The 18,932-nt window shown below is 48.4% G+C and overlaps 1 protein-coding gene across 2 annotated transcripts in view; it reads right to left on the bottom strand.

Moving 5' to 3' along the window:
- Nucleotides 1-18,932, bottom strand: part of TCEA3 (transcription elongation factor A3) — a 43,679-nt gene that overhangs the window by 6,549 nt on the left and 18,198 nt on the right. For both annotated transcript variants that reach the window (XM_081574496.1, XM_081574497.1), the window contains 3 exons: nt 8,907-9,070; nt 8,678-8,734; nt 4,455-4,609 (listed from right to left, as the gene is read on the bottom strand). In XM_081574496.1, coding sequence (XP_081430622.1) covers nt 4,455-4,609; nt 8,678-8,734; nt 8,907-9,070 — 376 coding nt within the window. The remainder of the gene's footprint in view (nt 1-4,454; nt 4,610-8,677; nt 8,735-8,906; nt 9,071-18,932) is intronic.

Below are 18,932 nucleotides of genomic sequence, written 5' to 3'. Positions count from 1 at the left end.
GATGACACTGGATTTTCACATCACGTACAAGGTGAATTTGATACATATTTGTTGAGCACTTAAGAAACAGCAGGCACTGGCCTTGACGCTGGGTATAGACAAAACCCCTCTCCTTTCAGGCTGCCAATGTGTCCACTCAACAGTTCTAATGGGTATCTCAGAATCCACCCCATTCTCAGAATCACCTGGGTGTGAGAGGAAAAGCCAGAAGAAGGAAGCATAAGGGTATCAGGTGGACCAGGAAAGAGACATAGAAAGGGAGTTAGGGAGACCCAGGAGGCAGAGAGGGATGGCCAGTCACATGCGGGCATCCGCTTCCCCAGGCTCTGTCTGATGGGAGCCCTTGTCTTCTAAGCAGGCAGCCCAACCCCAAGCTGTTATCTTTCTTATTAGAGCAAAAATGGTCCTGTTCAGTTCAGTTCAGTCGCTCAGTCTTGTCCGACTCTTTGTGACCCCATGGACCGCGGCACGCCAGGCTTCCTTGTCCATCACCAACTCCCAGAGCTTACTCAAACTCATGTCCATCCAGTTGGTGATGCCACCCAACCATCTCATCCTCTGTCGTCCCCTTCTCCTCCTGCCTTCAATCTTTCCCAGCATCAGGGTCTTTTCCAATGAGTCAGTTCTTTGAATCAGGTGGTCAGAGTATTGGAGTTTCAGCTTCAGCATCAGTCCTTCCAGTGAATATTCAGGGTTGATTTCCTTTAGGATGGACTGGTTGGATCTCCTTGCAGTCCAAGTGACTCTCAAGAGTCTTCTCCAACACCACAGTTCAAAAGCATCAATTCTTCAGCACTCAGCTTTCTTTGTAGTCCAAGCTATTATTTTTCTTATTGGAGCAAAAATGGTCCTGTATTTCTTTTTATTATTATTTTGGCTGTGCTAGGTCATCCTTGTTGCAAAGGCTTTTCTCCCATTGTGGTGCCTGGGCTTCTCATTGCAGTGGCTTCTCTTGTTGCAGAGCACGGGCTCTAGGGCGCGCACAGGCTTGCTTTTCCTGGGCCCTCGGGCACAGGCTCAATAACTGTGGCACATGGACTTAGCTGCTTCTCAGCATGGGGGACCTCCCGGATTAGGGATCGAACCCATGACTTCTACATTGTGGGTGGATTCTTTACCACTGAGCCACCAGGGAAGCCCTGTTCCTATATTTCCTATAGAAATCTCCTGCTTAGAGCAGAAGTTGACCCCAAGAAGGAGGCCTCCTGGACCTCTGTTGCCTGGGTTGCTGGTGGGGGCCCTTCGGCAGCTGGCATTGGCAGTCCCTGGGGAGGGCCTGGTGCAGTCCTGGCTTGCTGTCCTTGGCCTGGTCAGCCTCTTCTTGGGCCTGTTGATCACCTGACTCTCTTGCCCTGTTCTAGTGAATAGTCCTTGGATGGGGCCAGAGTTGGCCGGTCACTTTGCTGAGACTTCTGGGGCCTTTGTCCTAATTCAGGCACCCAGCTCTGTTCCAGCCTCCGGCTTCTGGGAACTTGCCAGGCTTGGCTCACACTCATGCCTACACCTTGCTATTGGTTCTCCAGGGCCTGGTTTCCCAATGTCTCTTCAACAGCCCGTAAGACACTCTGATGATAGCACTCTTAGGACACACAGGCACACAGAGGCAAAGGGACCCCAGAGCCACAGAGGGAGAGACAGACGGAAACACAGGCTGGGTTCCCATCTAAGTTGCAGCGCCACCTCATAAGGAAAGAGGATACTCTGTTAAGCCAAGTTGCATGTGTAACCCTGGGTATATGTTGTTAGTGGCCTAAAAAGATCAGATACTTTAAATGAAGCAAAAAGTCAATTCTTGTTCACCTGAGCCAGATTCCCCGTTTTTATCCTAAAGCCGGGGCTGGGAGGGGGTGCTTCCCTGGTGTCTCAGCTAGTAAAGAATTCGCCTGCCATGCAGGAGACCTGGGTTTGATCCCTGGGTTGGGAAGATCCCCTGGAGAAGGGAAAGGCTTCAGTATTCTGGCCTGGAGAAGTCCATGGACTGTATCGTCCATGGGTCACAAAGAGTCAGACATGACTGAGCAACTCTCACTTTCAGGGCTTTTTGTTGTTCTGGGTATTTGAGGAAAGCAGTGAACCCAATTCTCAGAAAAATGTACGCATACACATTATGTGGGGCTTCCCAGGCGGTGCTAGTGGTAAAGAATCTGCCTGCAATGCAGGAGACTCGGGTTGGACCCCTGGGTCGGGAAGATCCCCTGCAGGTGGGCATGGAAACCCATTCCAGTATTCTTGTCTGGAAAATTCCATGGACAGAGGAGCCTGGCAGGCTACAGTCCATGGGGTTGCAAAGAGTCAGACATGACTAAAGCGACTGAGCAAGCACAGCACACATTATATAACACATACACCACATACCTACGTACATGATACATTAACTACACATACCACACACACATATACTACTTCACACATACCACATACACACCCCACATACACATGCACTACATCTCACACACCACAAACACACAGAGGCACATCCAGACTTCAAGACATGTCTCCATCCCTTCTCCAGCATCTTGGATTTAGTGGCATTTTAGCTATGCCATTGCTTATGTGCTTGCAGGAAATCCCCTGAGCGCTGGCAGCAAAGAGCCACTCATACTGAGGGTGTGCAAAGGTCTTTCCAAGACAGAGACTCTGAAATAAACAGATCTGGGATCAAATCCTCATCATCACTTATGAGTTGAGTGGGGCTTCAGTTTTCTCATCCATAAAATGGGGATAATTATTTCACTTTGAAGAGGGTTACATGAACTGGCTGGTGAATGGGCGTCAGTTCAGTTCAGTTCAGCCGCTCAATCATGTCCAACTCTTTGCAACCCCGTGGACTGCAGCACGCCATGCTTCCCTGTCTATCACCAACTCCCAGAGCTTGCTCAAACTCATGTCCATCAAATGGGCCTAGCATATACTAATGCTGGGGATGGCTTTACTTGTCTTAACCTTTTAAATACTTTACATGTGTTAACTCATTCTGTCCTTCAGGAGAGAGCTGTTATTCCCAATTTACAGATGAGAAAACTGAGGCATAGAGAGGTTAAGTGGCTGGTCTAAGATCACATAGCTCATGGCAGAAGTCAAACCAGGGCAGTTTGGTGCAGCCCCTGAACTTCTAACCACTGCATATACTCCCTCAAACACGCTTGTTCCCTTTTCCTTCCCTTACTGACCCCTTCACACTGGGTCAATCCTTCCCTCCCGTTAAGTTCCTACAGTGTGGCTCTAACATGGCAGCCACCACCTCTGTATGAAACACATTTGTATACATGTCTGTTGTGCTCCATAGAGTCAGGGACTCCGATTCAGGCTTGGGCCCAGAGCTGGGGAATGGGATATAGGGTTGAACGAGGCAGAAGAGGGAGGCAGATCACAAAGCAGGGAAGAGGGACTTCTCTGGTGGTCCAGTCATTAAGAATCTGCCTATGTGGGGGACGCTTGCTCCTTGGAAGAAAAGCTATGACCAACCTAGACAGCATATTAAAAAGCAGAGACATTATTTTGCTGACAAAGGTCCACCTAGTCGAAACTATGGTTTTTCCAGTAGTCATGTATGGATGTGAGAATTGGACCATAAAGAAAGCTGAGTGCCGAAGAATCGATGCTTTTGAACTGTGGTGCTGGAGAAGACTCTTGAGAGTTCCTTGGACTGTAAGGAGATCAAACCAGTCAATCATAAAGGAAATCAGTCCTGAATATTCACTGGAAGGACTGATACTGAAGCTGAAGCTCCAAAACTTTGGCCACCTGATGCGAAGAGCCCACTCATTGGAAAAGACCCTGATGCTGGGAAAGAATGAAGGCAGGAGGAGAAGGGGATGAGAGAGGATGAGATGGTTGGATAGTGTCACCAACTCAATGGACATGGGTTTGAGCAGGCTCCGGGAGACAGTGAAGGACAGGGAAGCCTGGAGTGCGGCAGTCCATGGGGTCGCAAAGAGTCAGACACAACTGAGTGACTGAACAACAACCCGCAGGGGATGCAGGTGTAGGGGAACTAAGACCTCAGATGCCACGGAGCAATAGCCTGTGCACCACCTTTGCACTGAAGTGAAGACCTGGTGCAGCCAAAAAAAACCAAAAAACAAAAAAATAAAGTAGGGAGGAGTAGATGCTCTGAGGCCAAACAGCTCCTGGCATCACCCTTTTCTGGCTGTGTGCACAGGCGAAATCAGTTAAATCCTCTGAACATCACTGTCCTCACCTGTAAGACTGGAGACGATAAACATTTCTACCTTGGTTGGTGTGAAGCTAGAACTGGCCCATGTGCCTGAAGCGATGAGCACAGTGTTGAATACCTGGTAGCCGTGTTCACTGTTCTCACGGTGCAGAGGCCCTGAGGGATGGGGCGTCCGAGACGGTCCCCAGCTAAGGAAGCCCCTTGGCTCATAGCTGCATCACAAGCCTCTGCCTCTCAGACTCGGGCAAGACTGGAGGGGCCCCGGCCCTGCCCTCACCTCCGCCGTCATCTTGGCAATGAGCCCCGCGGAGATGGCCCCGCTGAGCACGTTCCGCCTCAGGCCAGGGTTCCTGGGGTCCTTGAGGTTGCTGATGCGGCTGCGCACGCGGTTCCGATACTTCATGTCCGTGCTCTTGAGCTCCTGGTAGATATGTGACACAGTCAAGGGCCAGCCAGCCACTCACAGAGGGGCCCGGGAGGACGGGGAGCCTGTCCCTGAAGCCCGAGGAGCCCCAAGGCCACCTCTCCCTTTCCTTGGACTTGGCTCACCCCACGTGCCTAAGTGAGTACCCCCAACTTGTACAGGGGTCAGGCCCCTTCATGGCCTCTGACTCCCCAAGTCAGGGTCCTCACACGGGCATTTGGGATCAGCCACATATCGGGGACAGGAAATAGCCTTCAAGGTGAGATCAGGTCATCACAAGTACTGTGGGGCCAGGGACCCCAGGAATGGGAAGTCTGGGTTTGTCTGAACCTCCTGTGTGACCTCAGGTGAGCCCATGACTTCCTTGTGCCTCGGCTTCCCTCTTTATAAAATATAGGTTGTCATGAGGATTCCCTGAGCTAAGCTGCACATTGCACTAGCGTGGTGGTTGGGGCATGTCAAATGCTCAACATTTAGGGGCTAAGATGATAGTGATGACGATGACCCCCTAGTTTGGAAGGGCTCCTGGACACTTTAAGTCCAGCTGTCAGAGGAAAACATAAGATTGGGGGCCATGTGTCTAAGGCTCTTGGAAGTATTAAAATAAAGAACGCAATGGCTTTTGTTTCATCTGGTGTTCCCAGCATATTAGAACACAGACCAACCTCCCCTTCCCCTCTTTTTCTCTAGGAATACCTATCACAGAACCCACTTTGGCAATTGCTGGTCAGAGTTACTTGGCTCATTAATAGATGAGGAAGCTGAGGCTCAGAAATGGTACAGGCCCTTGCTCAAGGTCACAGGGCACATTCCCAGCAGAGGCAGGGCTGGAAGCCAGACTCCCTCCTGACGGTAACACTCTTCTCCACTCACCCGGCAGGAAGTCACCCCTGGCCACCAACCACAGGGAGTTCTCTGTCCAGAAGCTGCATCCCAGATGGGCCTCCCGTCCCCTCCTCCCTCTTCCCTCCTCTGGAGGAGCTCAGGGAACACAGCCGCATTTTCTTGACCTCCGCGAAGCCAAGAAGAATTAGGAAGATGAAGCCTTTTCTGGGAAAAACCCTATACGAGAAAGAAGCTGTGGGGAATGTGGAGAAACGGACACAGCTGGCTAGTTCCAAGTGGTGGGAGGGAAGGTGGTGGTATTTATTGTTTTGGTTCTTGTGGTTTGTGTAGTACAATACAATGTGAAAAGGAAAAAAAAAATGTGAAAAGGAAGAATATGCTCTCATGCACTTGAAAGCCCCAGTATTTGTTTAAAAATCTTCTGGGTGTGGGATCCTTGGAGGTGGAGATGTGCTTGATAAGTGAGGAGAGCAGGGCTGAGGATCCTTTGGTCCACCTCTTCCTGAGCCTGTCTCCTTTTACCGAGGTCACAGAGGAGGATGAGGTGGAGCAGACCTGGCATCACTGACCTCCCACCACCACTGACCTCCTCCCCGAGATGAGTGCGTGCGAGCCCCACGGCTGCCATGTTCGTCCAGGGCTGATCCAAAGAGGTCCTACCTTTTTTAGGACATGGGACATTCAAGCCCCCAAACTCATCCTCCCTCTGACCTCCCACCACCTACAAACAAAGAGCTGAAGGGTTGTTGGTGCAGCTCTGATGCCCTTTCCTTCAGAAGAGGGTCATTCAGAGGATGGAAGGCCAGCAGTAGAGACCGTGCACTGGATCATTCACCTTTTGTCCCTATCTGGGCTTGAAGGGGGAGGGACCTTCTCGGAGGGACAACTATTCGGGAGAAAACAAAGATGAAGCTCGTGATAGTTCCGATGCCTCGATGTTCTGTGTTCCTGAATTAATTAGATGCCCCGATGTTCTGTGTTCCTGAATTAATTAGAAATTTTGAAAAGGTACTTGGAGAGGTATTAGATTGGTTTGAGAAGTGCTGGTCAATAACTAAGTGATGGTGGAGGGAAACTCCCAGAAGATGTGTTGGAGGATATTAGGGTGGTTCTTAGACAAGAGATCAAAGGAGGCAAATCTGTTTTCTGAGATTGGCCCCTGTACCTTCCCTAACCTGCTGAGTCCCTAGGTAGAGCCCAGGAGGCCAGGAAAGGGCCTTAATGGGACACTCACACCCGTTTCCTGGGAAGTCCGTCCCCACCCTGTACCCACCCTCCAAACTTCTTTGATATGCAAAGCTTTGTCTCCAGTAAAAGGAATTCTATGCACTCATTCAGTGGGGCACAGTGTCTTTTTTCTCTCAAGACAGAAATCTTAGGACTTCCCTGGTGGTTCAATGGTTAGGACACCATGCTTCCACTGCAGGGGGCCTGGGTTTGATCCCTGATTGGGGAACTAAGATCCAGCAAGCTCAAGGCATTACTAAAACAAAATAACAAGTAAGTGTTGGTAAGTAACTGTTGGTCACTCAGTCGTGTCCGACTTTGCGACCCCATGGACTGTAGCCTGCCAGGCTCTTCTGCCTGTGGGACTCTCCAGGCAAGAAAACAAAAAAAGCAACAAAACAACTTTCAGTTCAATTGGCCATACCACCCAGCGGTCATCTCCTCTGTCTACACGAGTCTGCTTTCAGATGGTGGGAGCACGGGGTATAGGGGAAGAACTCAGGACATGGAATCCAAAAACTAAGGCTTTTAGTTCAGCTTTGACACTCAGTAGTTCCTGAGCCTCAGTTGCCTCATCTGTAAAATGGGAACAACAGCCCCTACCTCAGAGAGATTGTTGTAAGTGTTAACAGAGGTTGTTGTTGTTCAGCCACTAAGTCTTGTCTGACTTTTGGTGACCCCGTGAAGCTTGACAGGCTTCACTATCCTTCACTATTCCCTGGAGTTTGCTCAAACTCATGTCCACTGAGTCAGTGATGCCAACCAATCATCTCATCCTCTGTCATCCCCTTCTCCTCCTGCCTTCATTCTTTCCCAGCATCAGGGTCTTTTCCAGCGAGTCAGCTCTTGGCATCAGGTGGCCAAAGTATTGGAGTTTCAGCTTTAGTATCAGTCTTTCCAATGAATATTCAGGACTGATTTCCTTTAGAACTGACTGGTTTGATCTCCTTACAGTCCAAGGAACTCTCGAGTCTTCTCCAGCACCACAATTCAAAAACATCAATTATTTGACGCTCAGTCTTCTTTATGGTCCAACTCTCACATCCATACATGACTACTGGAAAAACCATAGCTTTGACTATATGGACCTTTGTTGGCAAAGTGATGTCTGTGCTTTTTAATATGCTGCCTAGGTTTGTCACAGCTTTTCTTCCAAAGAGCAAGCGTCTTTTAATTTCACGGCTGCAGTCACCATCCTCAGTGATTCTGGAGCCCAAGAAAATAAAGTCTGTCACTCTTTCCACTTTTTTACCTGGTGCCATGATCTTCATTTTTTGAATGTTGAGTTTTAATTCAGCGTTTTCATTCTCCTCTTTCACCTTCATCAAGAGACTCTAGTTCCTCTTTGCTTTCTGACATTAGGATGGTATCATCTGCATATCTGAGGTTATTGATATTTCTCCCGGCAACCTACAGAGGTAGGAAGTGTTGACTGACCAAGACGCAGAACCTGGTACATACTTGGGGGGGTCAAAGTGGGAGCTGTTATCTTCAGAGGAAGAGAGGGAAGGCTGAACATGGGGAATGCTGTCCTCTCTTTCTTCTCATCTCCTCGATGATGTCACAACCCAGACCTGTCAAGACACAGCCTGTCTGAGCCCTTGGGTTCTTTCTTTTTTTTTTGGCTGCTACAGCTTGCAGGATCTTAGTCCTCCGATAAGGGATTGAACCCAGGCCCTTAGCAGTGAAAGCATGAAGTCCTAACCACTGGACCTCCAGGGAAGTCCCAAGCCCTCAGGTTCTAGAGTCACACTTCCTGGGTTCAAATCTCAATTCTGCCAGTACTATTAGCTGATGAGCCTTGGCAAGGACTTAGCCGCTCTGAGCCTCAGTTAACCTCACCTGTAAAATGAGGGAACCTTCCCTGTGAGATTGTTCTCAACATAAAATGAGGTACTGCTCGTACACAGCGTAGCCCACTCACTGTCCCGGATCCCTTGCACTTGGGACACCTGTTGCTGGACAGTTTAGGCACCCACAGCCCTGGCACAGCTTAAGGATATGTTCTTCAATTTCTGATGCCATCTTGTCACAGTTGACTCCATAGTCCTTGTAATCATCTAAAAGAGATTTGGGAAACATAGGCATCAGTTGAAGATGACCTTGGCAGGGAAGCCTGTTTGTATAGGGGACTCGAGCATCTTGTACCACTTTTGTGGTGCTGAGCAAAACCACCTCTCCCAGATGTTGGGAAGCCCTTCCCTCCCCGGTCACTGGTTCAGGCTCTCTCACCATCTGCCTTCAGAGCCGCAGAGAGCATCTCCACGCACTTGTCCCGGACGGAGTCCCCCGTGAGATAGCAGGGCGCCAGGAGGCAGACAGAGGGGGCGAACGTGGGGCTCGAGGGGCTGCTGGGTGTTCTGGGAGTCTCCGCTTTTGATCTGCTGCTGTTTGATCTGAGGATGACAACCAGTAACAAGACATTTTGACAACAAGGGAATAAAGCATTTTGTTGAGCACCAGTCTGGTGTTTTCATGGATGATCTCCTTTAATCCTCATAAAAACTCTATGAGGAAGGTGCTATTTTAGGCACTTGACACGCATCATCTCATTTAATCCTCCGAACAATCCCATGAGGTCGGTGCTATACTTATTCCCACTTTAGAGTTGTATTTTAAAGTGTGTTAGAAAGAGAGAGAGAGAGAGAGAGAGATGCGCACATCTGGAAACCAGGAGAAGCAGAATTGAAACCCAGGTGGGTGAACTCTGGTACCCAGGCACTTAGCCAACCACTGTGCTCTGCTGAGAGGTTGCAGAACACTGTATGATGCCGGTAACTCCATCACCCACCATGCTAGCTGCTCTCTCTTATCTGCTCTCATAGAATCATCTATTCACTCATTCAATAAATATTAGGCATCTTATTCTCCAGGTCCCGTGCTGAGAACAAGGGATAAAGCAGACAAGTCAGAAAAGTTCCCTCGCTCAAGGAGCTATAGTCCAGTGAAAAATGAATTTACCACCACTTAATTGGCTTTCACCATGTGCCAGGAACTGTGCAAGGCCCTGTAGGAGCATTTTCTAATTTGGTCCTCAGAGCCGTCCTTGGAGGTCGACACTGTAATCACCACCATTTGCAGATGAAGAAACAAGAAAGTTACACCACTGAGATCTGCCTACAGTTACATTGCTAAGATGTGAACTCAGATCGATCTGATTCCAATGCCTGTGCTCTTAACTCCTATGATACACCGCCTCAGAATCATCCTGTTTTGGTCTGGAGGGATACCCATGTTTCCTAGTCAGCTCAGGCTGCCATAACTAAATACTATAGACTACATGACTTAGCAGCAATTCATTTCTCACAATTCTGGAGACTGGGAAGTCCAAGATCAAGGTGTCGGTTAATTTGGTTTCTGGCCAGACCTCTCTTCCGGGCTTTATACAGCCACCTTCTTGCTAAGCCCTCACATGGTGGACATAGAGCAAGTGAGTTTTGAGGTGTCTTTTATAAGGACATTAATCCTACTGGATCAGGGCTCTATCCTTATGACCTTAACCTTAATTACCTCCCTAAAGGCCCTATGTCCAAATACAGTCACGTTGGGGGGTTGGGATTTTAACATATGAATTCTGGGGACTCACAGACATTCAGACAATAACACCATTTAAAAAACTATTTTTTTTTTTGGCTGCACTGCATGGCATGCAGGATCTTAGTTCCCCAACCAGGGATTGAATCCGCACCCCCCGCAGTGGAAGCTCAGAGTCTTAACCACTAGACTGCCAGGGAAGTCATAACACCATGTTAATAGCAGTTATCTCTCTTAGATGGGATTATAGGAGATTTTCATTTTCTTCTTTCACATACATATTTTCTAAGTCTGCTATAAAGAACATATCTACTACTGTCATGAGAGACGCTTTTTTTTTTTTTGGTTTGTAATATTTGACAATCATGAGTGGCCCCTCTGTGCTGACAGGAAGCTTCCTGTCTTCCTGTTCTCCAGCAAAAGTGGAGGCAACCCAAGTGTCCAGGGCTTACAGGTGGTGCGGTGGGAAATCCAGCTGCCAATGCAGGAGACACAGGAGATGCAGGTTCAATCCTGGGTCAGAAACATCCCTTGTACAAGGAAATGGCTACCCACTCCAGTATTCTTGCCTGGAGAACCCCATGGACAGAGGAGCCTGGCGGGCTACAGTCCACGGGGTCACAGAGAGTCAGACATGACTGGGTGACTGAGCACACACACGCAACCTGAGTGTGTGTCCATCAATAGACGAAGCTATAAACCACTGTGGTATATAACACAATGGAATATTACTCGGCTATAAAAGGAATGGAATTCTGAAGTATGCTACAACTTCGAAGACATTATGATAAGTGAAATAAGCCAAATACAAAAGGACAACTACTGTAAGCTTCCACTCATATGAAGTCATACGAAGTCTCTAGGGTAGCCAAATTCTTAGAGACAGAATGCAGAATGGTGTTGGGGGGAAGGGAGAATGGACAGTTATTATTTAATGAGTACAGAGTTTTAGTTTCAAATAATGAAAAAGTTCTGGAGATGGATGGTGGTGACGGATATATAACAGTGTCAGCATATTTAATCCTAGTGAGCTGTACACTTAAAAATGATTAAAATGGGTAAATTTTATGTTATGTACATTTGACCACAATAAAAAAGTGTTTATAGTAAGTTCAATGAATAAGAGCAGCCAGAAAACCTGAAATAAGCAATGGTAACTAGTCTGTTTTAAATACTGGGTTGGCCAATAAGTTCATTAGGTTTTTCTACAAAACATAACTGAGAAATCCGAATGAACTTTTCGGCCAACCCCATATTTGGCAAATCTTTTTTTTTTTTGATATGGACCATTTTTTAAAAGTGTTTATTGAATTTGTTACAATATTGCTTCTGTTTTATGTTTTGGCTTTTGGGCCGCAAGGCATGTGGGATCCTAGCTCCTCAACCAGGGATAGAACTTGCGTGCCCTGCATTTGGAAGGCAAAGTCTTAACTACTGGACCGCCAGAGAAGTCCCATTTGTCAAATCTTAATTCATTTGGAATGATGAAATACCTTTTTTTTCCCCTCACGCTGCAGGAAAAAAAAAAAAAGGTTAAAGTGGGGAATTCTCTGGTGGTCCAGACTTTAATGACTTTGCACCTTCACTACTGAGGGTGTGGATTCAGTCCCTGGTCTGGGAATGGAAATCCCACAGGCTTCACGATGGCCCAAAAAAAGGGCGGTGAGTTTGAAATGGTACATTTTGTTATATATACTACTTTGAAGTGAGAGTCACTCTGTCGTGACCGACTCGTTGCGACCCCACGGACTATATAGTCCATGGAAGTCTTCAGGTCAGGATACTGGAATGGGGAGCCTTTCCCTTCTCCAGATATACTACTTTACCACTACATAAAAAAAGAGTGACGTGCTGATACATGTAACCAAAAAAACCAGGCTGAGGCTCAGACTCCCACTGCTTGTTGGTCCCTTTGGTTCCTGTGAACAGGTGCTGGGCGATGCAATGAGAGCATCACCTAGCTTATTGGTGGTGGCCCCAGGCCAATCGGCATGAGCATGTCAGGCTTTCCTGAGTGGCATAAGAAAAGTCAAACAGGTCATACTACAGTGTAATTTGGCCCAAGAAATTCAGCAAGGGATGGGGGTCGGGAGTTGGCCCCCAGAGGAGTGGATGGGAAAACGAATCCTCGGCAGAAATGCGTGGACGCATGGAAGTCCGTGGTTTGTATGGGCAGGACTGAGGGGCTCGGGGCAGCTGAAGGGTGAGGGCGAGGGAGCTGGGGAGACAGGATTTGGCCAGACTCTTGGGCATGTTAAAGATGCTAATAACAAAAGCCATCATTTACCCCGTTTGCTATTTATTCCACTCCATAGCCCTGAGAGTCATAAGTAACTGGCCCCATTTTACATATCAGAAGATGGGAGTGATAACCGTACAGTGCTCTCCCTTTCAGAGCTGTTTCCACACTACTCTTGGGGTGGGGGCCAGTCAGGACCTCTCTGCCTTTTTCTCTTGGCTCTTCCCACTCTCCTCTTTCAGTAACCCATCAGGATCTGCTAGTCAGCCCTCATGCTTCCAAGGAAAAACTGACTCATCAGAGTTGAAGAAACGAGTCACTTCTTCCACTCCACTACACTGACCCCTTGTGGAAGGGCCCAAAGGACTGCTGTTTCCCCAAACTCCAAGGGGCACCATCCTCACTGTCACCTGAGTACCTCTTGAAGTTGTACAGTGCACAACCTGGGCAGCTGTCCTAAGCAGCTCTGGAGATACAGATGCACTTCTTTCCTTCAGGAAAATGGTGCTGGACTTCTCAAAGGTCAAGCCCAAGAAATTGTGTCTGGGAGTGAGGCTGGCTGAGTAGCCCAAGCTTCCCAGTGTTAAAAAACCTGAAGTAGGACTTCCCTGGTGGTCCTGTGGTTAAGAATCAGCCTGCTAAGACAAGAGACACAGATTTGATCCCTGCTCCAGGAAGATGCCATATGCCGAGCGACAGCTAAGCCCGTGCGCTACAACTACTGAAGCCCCAGAGCCTGTGCTGGGTAACAAGAGAAGCCACTGCAAAAAGAAGCCCATAACTAGCTTTCTGTACCTAGAGAAAGCCTGCACACAGCAACAAAGACCCAGCACACCCAAAAATAAATAAAATTTTAAAACTTGGGGTTACAAGATAATCCCATTGTTCAGTGTGGATTCTGCCATCCACCTCCTTGCCCCCAGTTCGTGCTGTTTTGGACTGACCTTGACACAGGGGACTCTTGTCACCATAGATACCCTTGGGCCCCTGGGAGTTTTGTGTTCTCTGGAGCCCTGAGGTTCCTACAGGTGTCTCACTGCTGCCACAGAGTGGGGTGGTCTGAGGAGGGAAGGCTCTGCCCTCTGAAGGTTTATTTTATCTTTATTTTTTGCCTCGCTGCAGAGTTTGCAGGATCTTAGTTCCCCAACCAGGGACTGAACTCAGACTCATGACATTGGAAGTACTGAGTCCTAACCACCGGATGGCCAGGTAACTCCCAAGGTGTACATCTTGAGTTCCCCCCAAATTTTGTCCAAACAGATTCCCAAGTTTCATTTTTTCTTTAATTGTTTGAACGTCACCAGTTCAGTTCAGTTCAGTCACTCAGTTGTGTCCGACTCTTTGCGACCCCATGAATTGCAGCACGCCAGGCCTCCCTGTCCACCACCAACTCCCGGAGTCTACCCAAACCCATGTCCATCGAGTCAGTGATGCCATCCAACCATCTCATCCTCTGTCGTCCCCTTCTCCTCCCGCCCCCAATCCTACCCAGCATTAGGGTCTTTTCCAATGAGTCAACCCTTCGCATGAGGTGGCCAAAGTATTGGAGTTTCAGCTTCAACGTCAGACCTTCCAATGAACACCCAGGACTGATCTCTTTTAGGATGGATTGATTGGATCTCCTTGCAGTCCAAGGGACTCTCAAGAGTCTTCTCCAACACCACAGTTCAAAAGCATCAATTCTTCGGCGCTCAGCTTTCTTCACCATCCAACTCTCACATCCACACATGACCACTGGAAAAACCATAGCCTTGACTAGACGGACTTTTGTTGGCAAAGTAATGTCTCTGCTTTTAAATATGCTCTCTAGGTTGGCCATAACCTTCCTTCCAAGGAGTAAGCGTCTTTTAATTTCATGGCTGCAGTCATCATCAGCAGTGATTCTGGAGCCCAAAAAAATAAAGTCTGACACTGTTTCCACTGTTTCCCCATCTATTTCCCATGAAGTGATGGGACCAGATGCCATGATCTTAGTTTTCTGAACGTTGAGCTTTAAGCCAACTTTTTCACTCTCCTCTTTCACCTTCATCAAGAGGCTCTTTAGTTCTTCTTCACTTTCTGCCATAAGGGTGGTGTCATCTGCATATCTGAGGTTACTGATATTTCTCCCAGCAATCTTGATTCCAGCTTGTGTTTCTTCCAGCCCAGCGTTTCTCATGATGTACTCTGCATATAAGTTAAATAAGCAGGGTGACAATATACAGCCTTGACGTACTCCTTTTCCTATTTGGAACCAGTCTGTCGTTCCATGTCCAGTTCTAACTGTTGCTTCCTGACCTGCATACAGGTTTCTCAAGAGACAGGTCAGATGGTCTGGTATTCCCATCTCTTTCAGAATTTTCCACAGTTTATTGTGATCCACACAGTCAAAGGCTTTGGCATAGTCAATAAAGCAGAAATAGATGTTTTTCTGGAACTCTCTTGCTTTTTCGATGATCCAGCGGATATTGGCAATTTGATCTCTGGTTCCTCTGCCTTTTTTATAACCAGCTTGAACATCTGGAAGTTCACGGTTCACGTATTGCTGAAGCCTGGCTTGCAGACATCACCACTCTAGATTAATTCACCCTGGATTTTACCCTGCTCTGCCTCACAACTGGTGGCCTGCAGCAGAGTACAGGGACAGAGAAGCTGAGATCCAACCGGATCTGTCTTAGAGTCAGATTCCAGCAGGAGTAAAGGTGTGGGTGAGGGAAGGCTGGGAAGGGGGTAAACTCGAGAGTCTAAGGGGCTGCCTGCAATCAAAACAAATCTTCCCGCACCCAGCCCTGGCCACTGGGCTCTCACCTGCATGACCACAGTAGACCCCAAGCTGGTCTCCCTGCCCCCCCTGACAATCTACAAAAACCCACAGCTGATGCCATCACTCCCCTGCTTCTGATTCTCTAACAGCTTCCGATCATTTCCAGCATAAAGTCAAACTCCTCCCCAGGGCCTCCTATCCTCCCCCCAACATCTGGCCGTGGCCTCCCCTACTGGCTTAATCTCACACCTCACTCCTCTCACTGAGGTTCCCCCTGCACTGCTGCTTTCTGTTTCTTAAGCACACCCATCATTCCCACCACAGGGCTGGTCCCCCTCCTCCTGGAAGGCCCTTCCTCCTGCAGATTTTCTTATGATGGGTCCTTTCCTGCCAGGCAGGTCTCAGCTCCAATGTCATATCCTCAGGGAGGCCTTCCTGGACCATCCCAGCCAAGCCAACTCTCCTGCTCTGTAACTTTCCAGCACATGACCCAATTTCTTTCATCCACAGCACTTATCCAATCTGTAATTAACTTGTTTGTGTGTTTATAAACACTGTCTGCCTCCATCTCCAGATTACAGGTTCCAGAGCATCAGGACCCCCATCTGCGGGTTCACCACTGTCTTCCAGCACCTGTGACAAGGCCCTAGGTAGACACCTGATGAATCTTTGTCAAATGAATGAACAGATGATGAATTGAGGGAGTGGGCCACAGAAATGAAAGGCACAGCCAGGGGTCTAGACAGTGCTGACTTGGGCAGGGGACAGGTCCTCTTTGGAAAACCAGTTGCCCCACTTCTCGGATTAAGAGAGGGTCCTCTGAGCCAGCATCTGTCAACTCCCACAGCCTGGACCAACCCATCTCCTACAGCTGGGATGGAGCCCAGATTCTTCATGGTGTTGCCCCTCACAGACCTGTGTGCCCATCACCACATCCTCAGTGTCTACGACTCACCGGTGGGGAACCAGGAAGGGAGGAGTCAGCAACACACTGCTTGGAAGGAGGCGTAATAATAACAGTAATAAAAGTTGTCATTTTGGGGGTAGTATATTTATGAAGAGCCCAGGCTCCAGAGGAGAAGGGGGCAACAGACGACGGAACAGTCAGACAGCATCACCTCTACTGGATGATATGGTTAGATAGACTCAGTGGACATGAATCTGAGCAAACCAGGAGACAGTGAAGGATGGGAGGCCTGGCATGCTGCCGTCCGTGTTCTTGCAGAGAGCTAGACAAGACTTAGTGACTTAACAACAACAGCCTCCAGGGCCAGACTCGCAGATTCAACCTCTGACGCCACCACTTTGTAGCTATTTGACCTGGGATGAATGAGTTCCTTAACTTCTAGGTTTCTCTTGTTTTCTCATGTAAATAGAACAACAGTGCTCACCTTATAGAATTGCTTAGAAGATTAAAGCATCTAAGAGAATTCCAGCAACAGACTATTAGATAATAATTTACACAGATGGCCACATTAAGTGTGAGTACTCTTACTAAGCACTGTGTATCCACTGAGCATCCATTTGGTTTAGGGATGGTGCTAAGCATTTCATTACCTCATTTGGGTCTCACAGTGACCTTGTGGGGGTCATAGTTATCCCCATCTTACAGTTTAAGAGACTGAGGCTCAGAGAATTGAATTTATGTACTCAAGGTTATCCAGCTTGCAAATGGCAGAGACAGACCACACATCTAGGTCTGTCTGCGTTCCAAATTCTTTTCAACACATCTCACTGTTCCTCTAAAAGGCAGAGAGCTTTCCAGAGTCCCCTTTCCTGGGCCAGGCTGGGCTGCCTGTTGCATTTCCCCCCTCACCTTCCCGGCAGGGCACTCCAAGCCTTGGTCCCTCCTCTTGGAGAGGAGCTGGCAGGCTGGCTGGGATTCGGGTCTGGGTGGCAAATCAGGCAGCCAGGCTCATTTTGTTTTCAGTGCATATGAGTGGGAACTGTGCCAAACTGCAGAGAGGGCATCATGGGCGGGGGTGGGGGTGTTGGATTTGTCAACAGCTTCCTTCTGCTCCCCGGATGTACCAGGGCCAGCACCAGCCTGTGATCTGACATCACCAAGCTCTGAAAAAATCCTCACCAACCAGGTCTGAGCAGAGGCATCTGGAGGCCGGTCTTGCTGCTCCTGGGCGCCACCTCGAGGGCATTTCGGTTACTTGCACCACCAAGCCTGCCGAAACTGCTCGGGTGAAAACCGAAGGGCAGCTGGCAAAGTGCAACCTTCTGCCTGTCACAGGGGTGCCCTTGGCAGTCTGTCTCCTGGTACTCCTGCTCCAGCTCCTTGAGCACCATGCTTACTCATACCGCCACACCTCTGCACATGCCATCCCCTCCGCCTGGGATGCCCTCAACTGGCTGGTCTACCAGGCAATCCATCTTTCGGTTCTCAGCACAAATACTCTCCCCTGAAGTCTCCTTTGACTTCTCCAGTCATGTTGAGACACTGTGTGCCCATTATGCATCAAGAGCTTCAAAAAACAAGCATTTTGGTGTCTCCTTGCCTAGCTTTGGAGGTCGCAAACTGGTGGGCTACACATGTGTTTTGTTTGAGCTACTATGTCTTAGGAAAATAGGAATATGTTGCTAATACATAAAACTGGGCATTTCTTAGGAAAATCTAGTTGGCCAGCTTTCCTTAAAAAATTGGAAGGGATGGCATGCTGGGTGTCATATCCATAAAGCAACCACCAGCTGGGGCTGGGTAATGGGTGTCCCTTTCAGACGGGCAGGTATTCTCCACTAGTCCCCCAGTGTGTCCACATGCCCTTGACCCCTAGAAGATGTTGAGTTCGTAAGGAGGTGCTCAACAGATGTGCTTGCTGGGAAACTTCCTGGTGTTCCAGTGGCTGAGACGCCTCGCTCCCCATGCAGGGGGCCCAGGTTCGATCCCAGGTCAGAGAACTAGACCCCACATGCCAAAACTAAAGATCCTGCATGCTGCAACAAAGATCAAAGACCCAGCATGCCACAACTAAGACCCCGTGCAACTAAAAATGAAATATTTAACGAACAAAACCAAACGTGCTTGCTTAATGAATGAATGCATGAATGAACGAATGAGTGAATAAGTGGAAGACAAAGATGAAATAGAGGTAAAGAGTGCAGGAAACAGTCTGAGTGGTGGATAAAGTGAGTTTACAAGACTTGCTTCTCTCCCTCTGGGGTGCCCATCCCCAATACTGAACCAGCAGGAGACGGCACAGCTGTTGGAAGGACAAACAACATACTCGGCCTGACCAACCCTCAGAGAAAGAAAGCATTACAGGAGAGAGCCAAGAGACTTCCAGGCCACAAGGCAAAGTAAGGAGAGGAGCCTGAAGGTATAAACCCTGACACAAATGTCGAATGTGCTTATTATAGCATCAAACCCAGAAATGGGTTAGTGGCCAGCATTTCACTTGGGGATAGGACAATCCTTCTTGACGCAGAGCTGTCCTTCACATTCCAGGACATCTAGCATCTCTGGCCACTGCCTACTAAATGCCGGTAGTGCCCCTCCTCGCCCTCCCATTATTACATTGCAGTATAGACTGTGTCCCTCGGGCAAAAATTCATATGCTGAAGCCCTAACTCCCAGTGTAATAGTATTTGGAGGTGGGGCCTTTGAGAGATTATTAGGTTTAGATGAGGTATTGAGGGTGAAGTTCCATGATGGGATTAATGTCCTTAGAAGAATAAGAGAGACCACAGGGAATTCCCTGGTGATCCAGTGGTAGGACTCCATGCTTCTACTGCA

The sequence above is a fragment of the Giraffa tippelskirchi genome, chromosome 3 (genome assembly GCF_054371585.1).
Source record: "Giraffa tippelskirchi isolate mGirTip1 chromosome 3, T2T-mGirTip1v1.2.pri, whole genome shotgun sequence".
Lineage (NCBI taxonomy): Eukaryota > Metazoa > Chordata > Mammalia > Artiodactyla > Giraffidae > Giraffa > Giraffa tippelskirchi.
The sequence above is the reverse complement of the archived record's forward strand: the minus strand, read 5'-3'. Positions and strand labels throughout refer to the sequence as shown.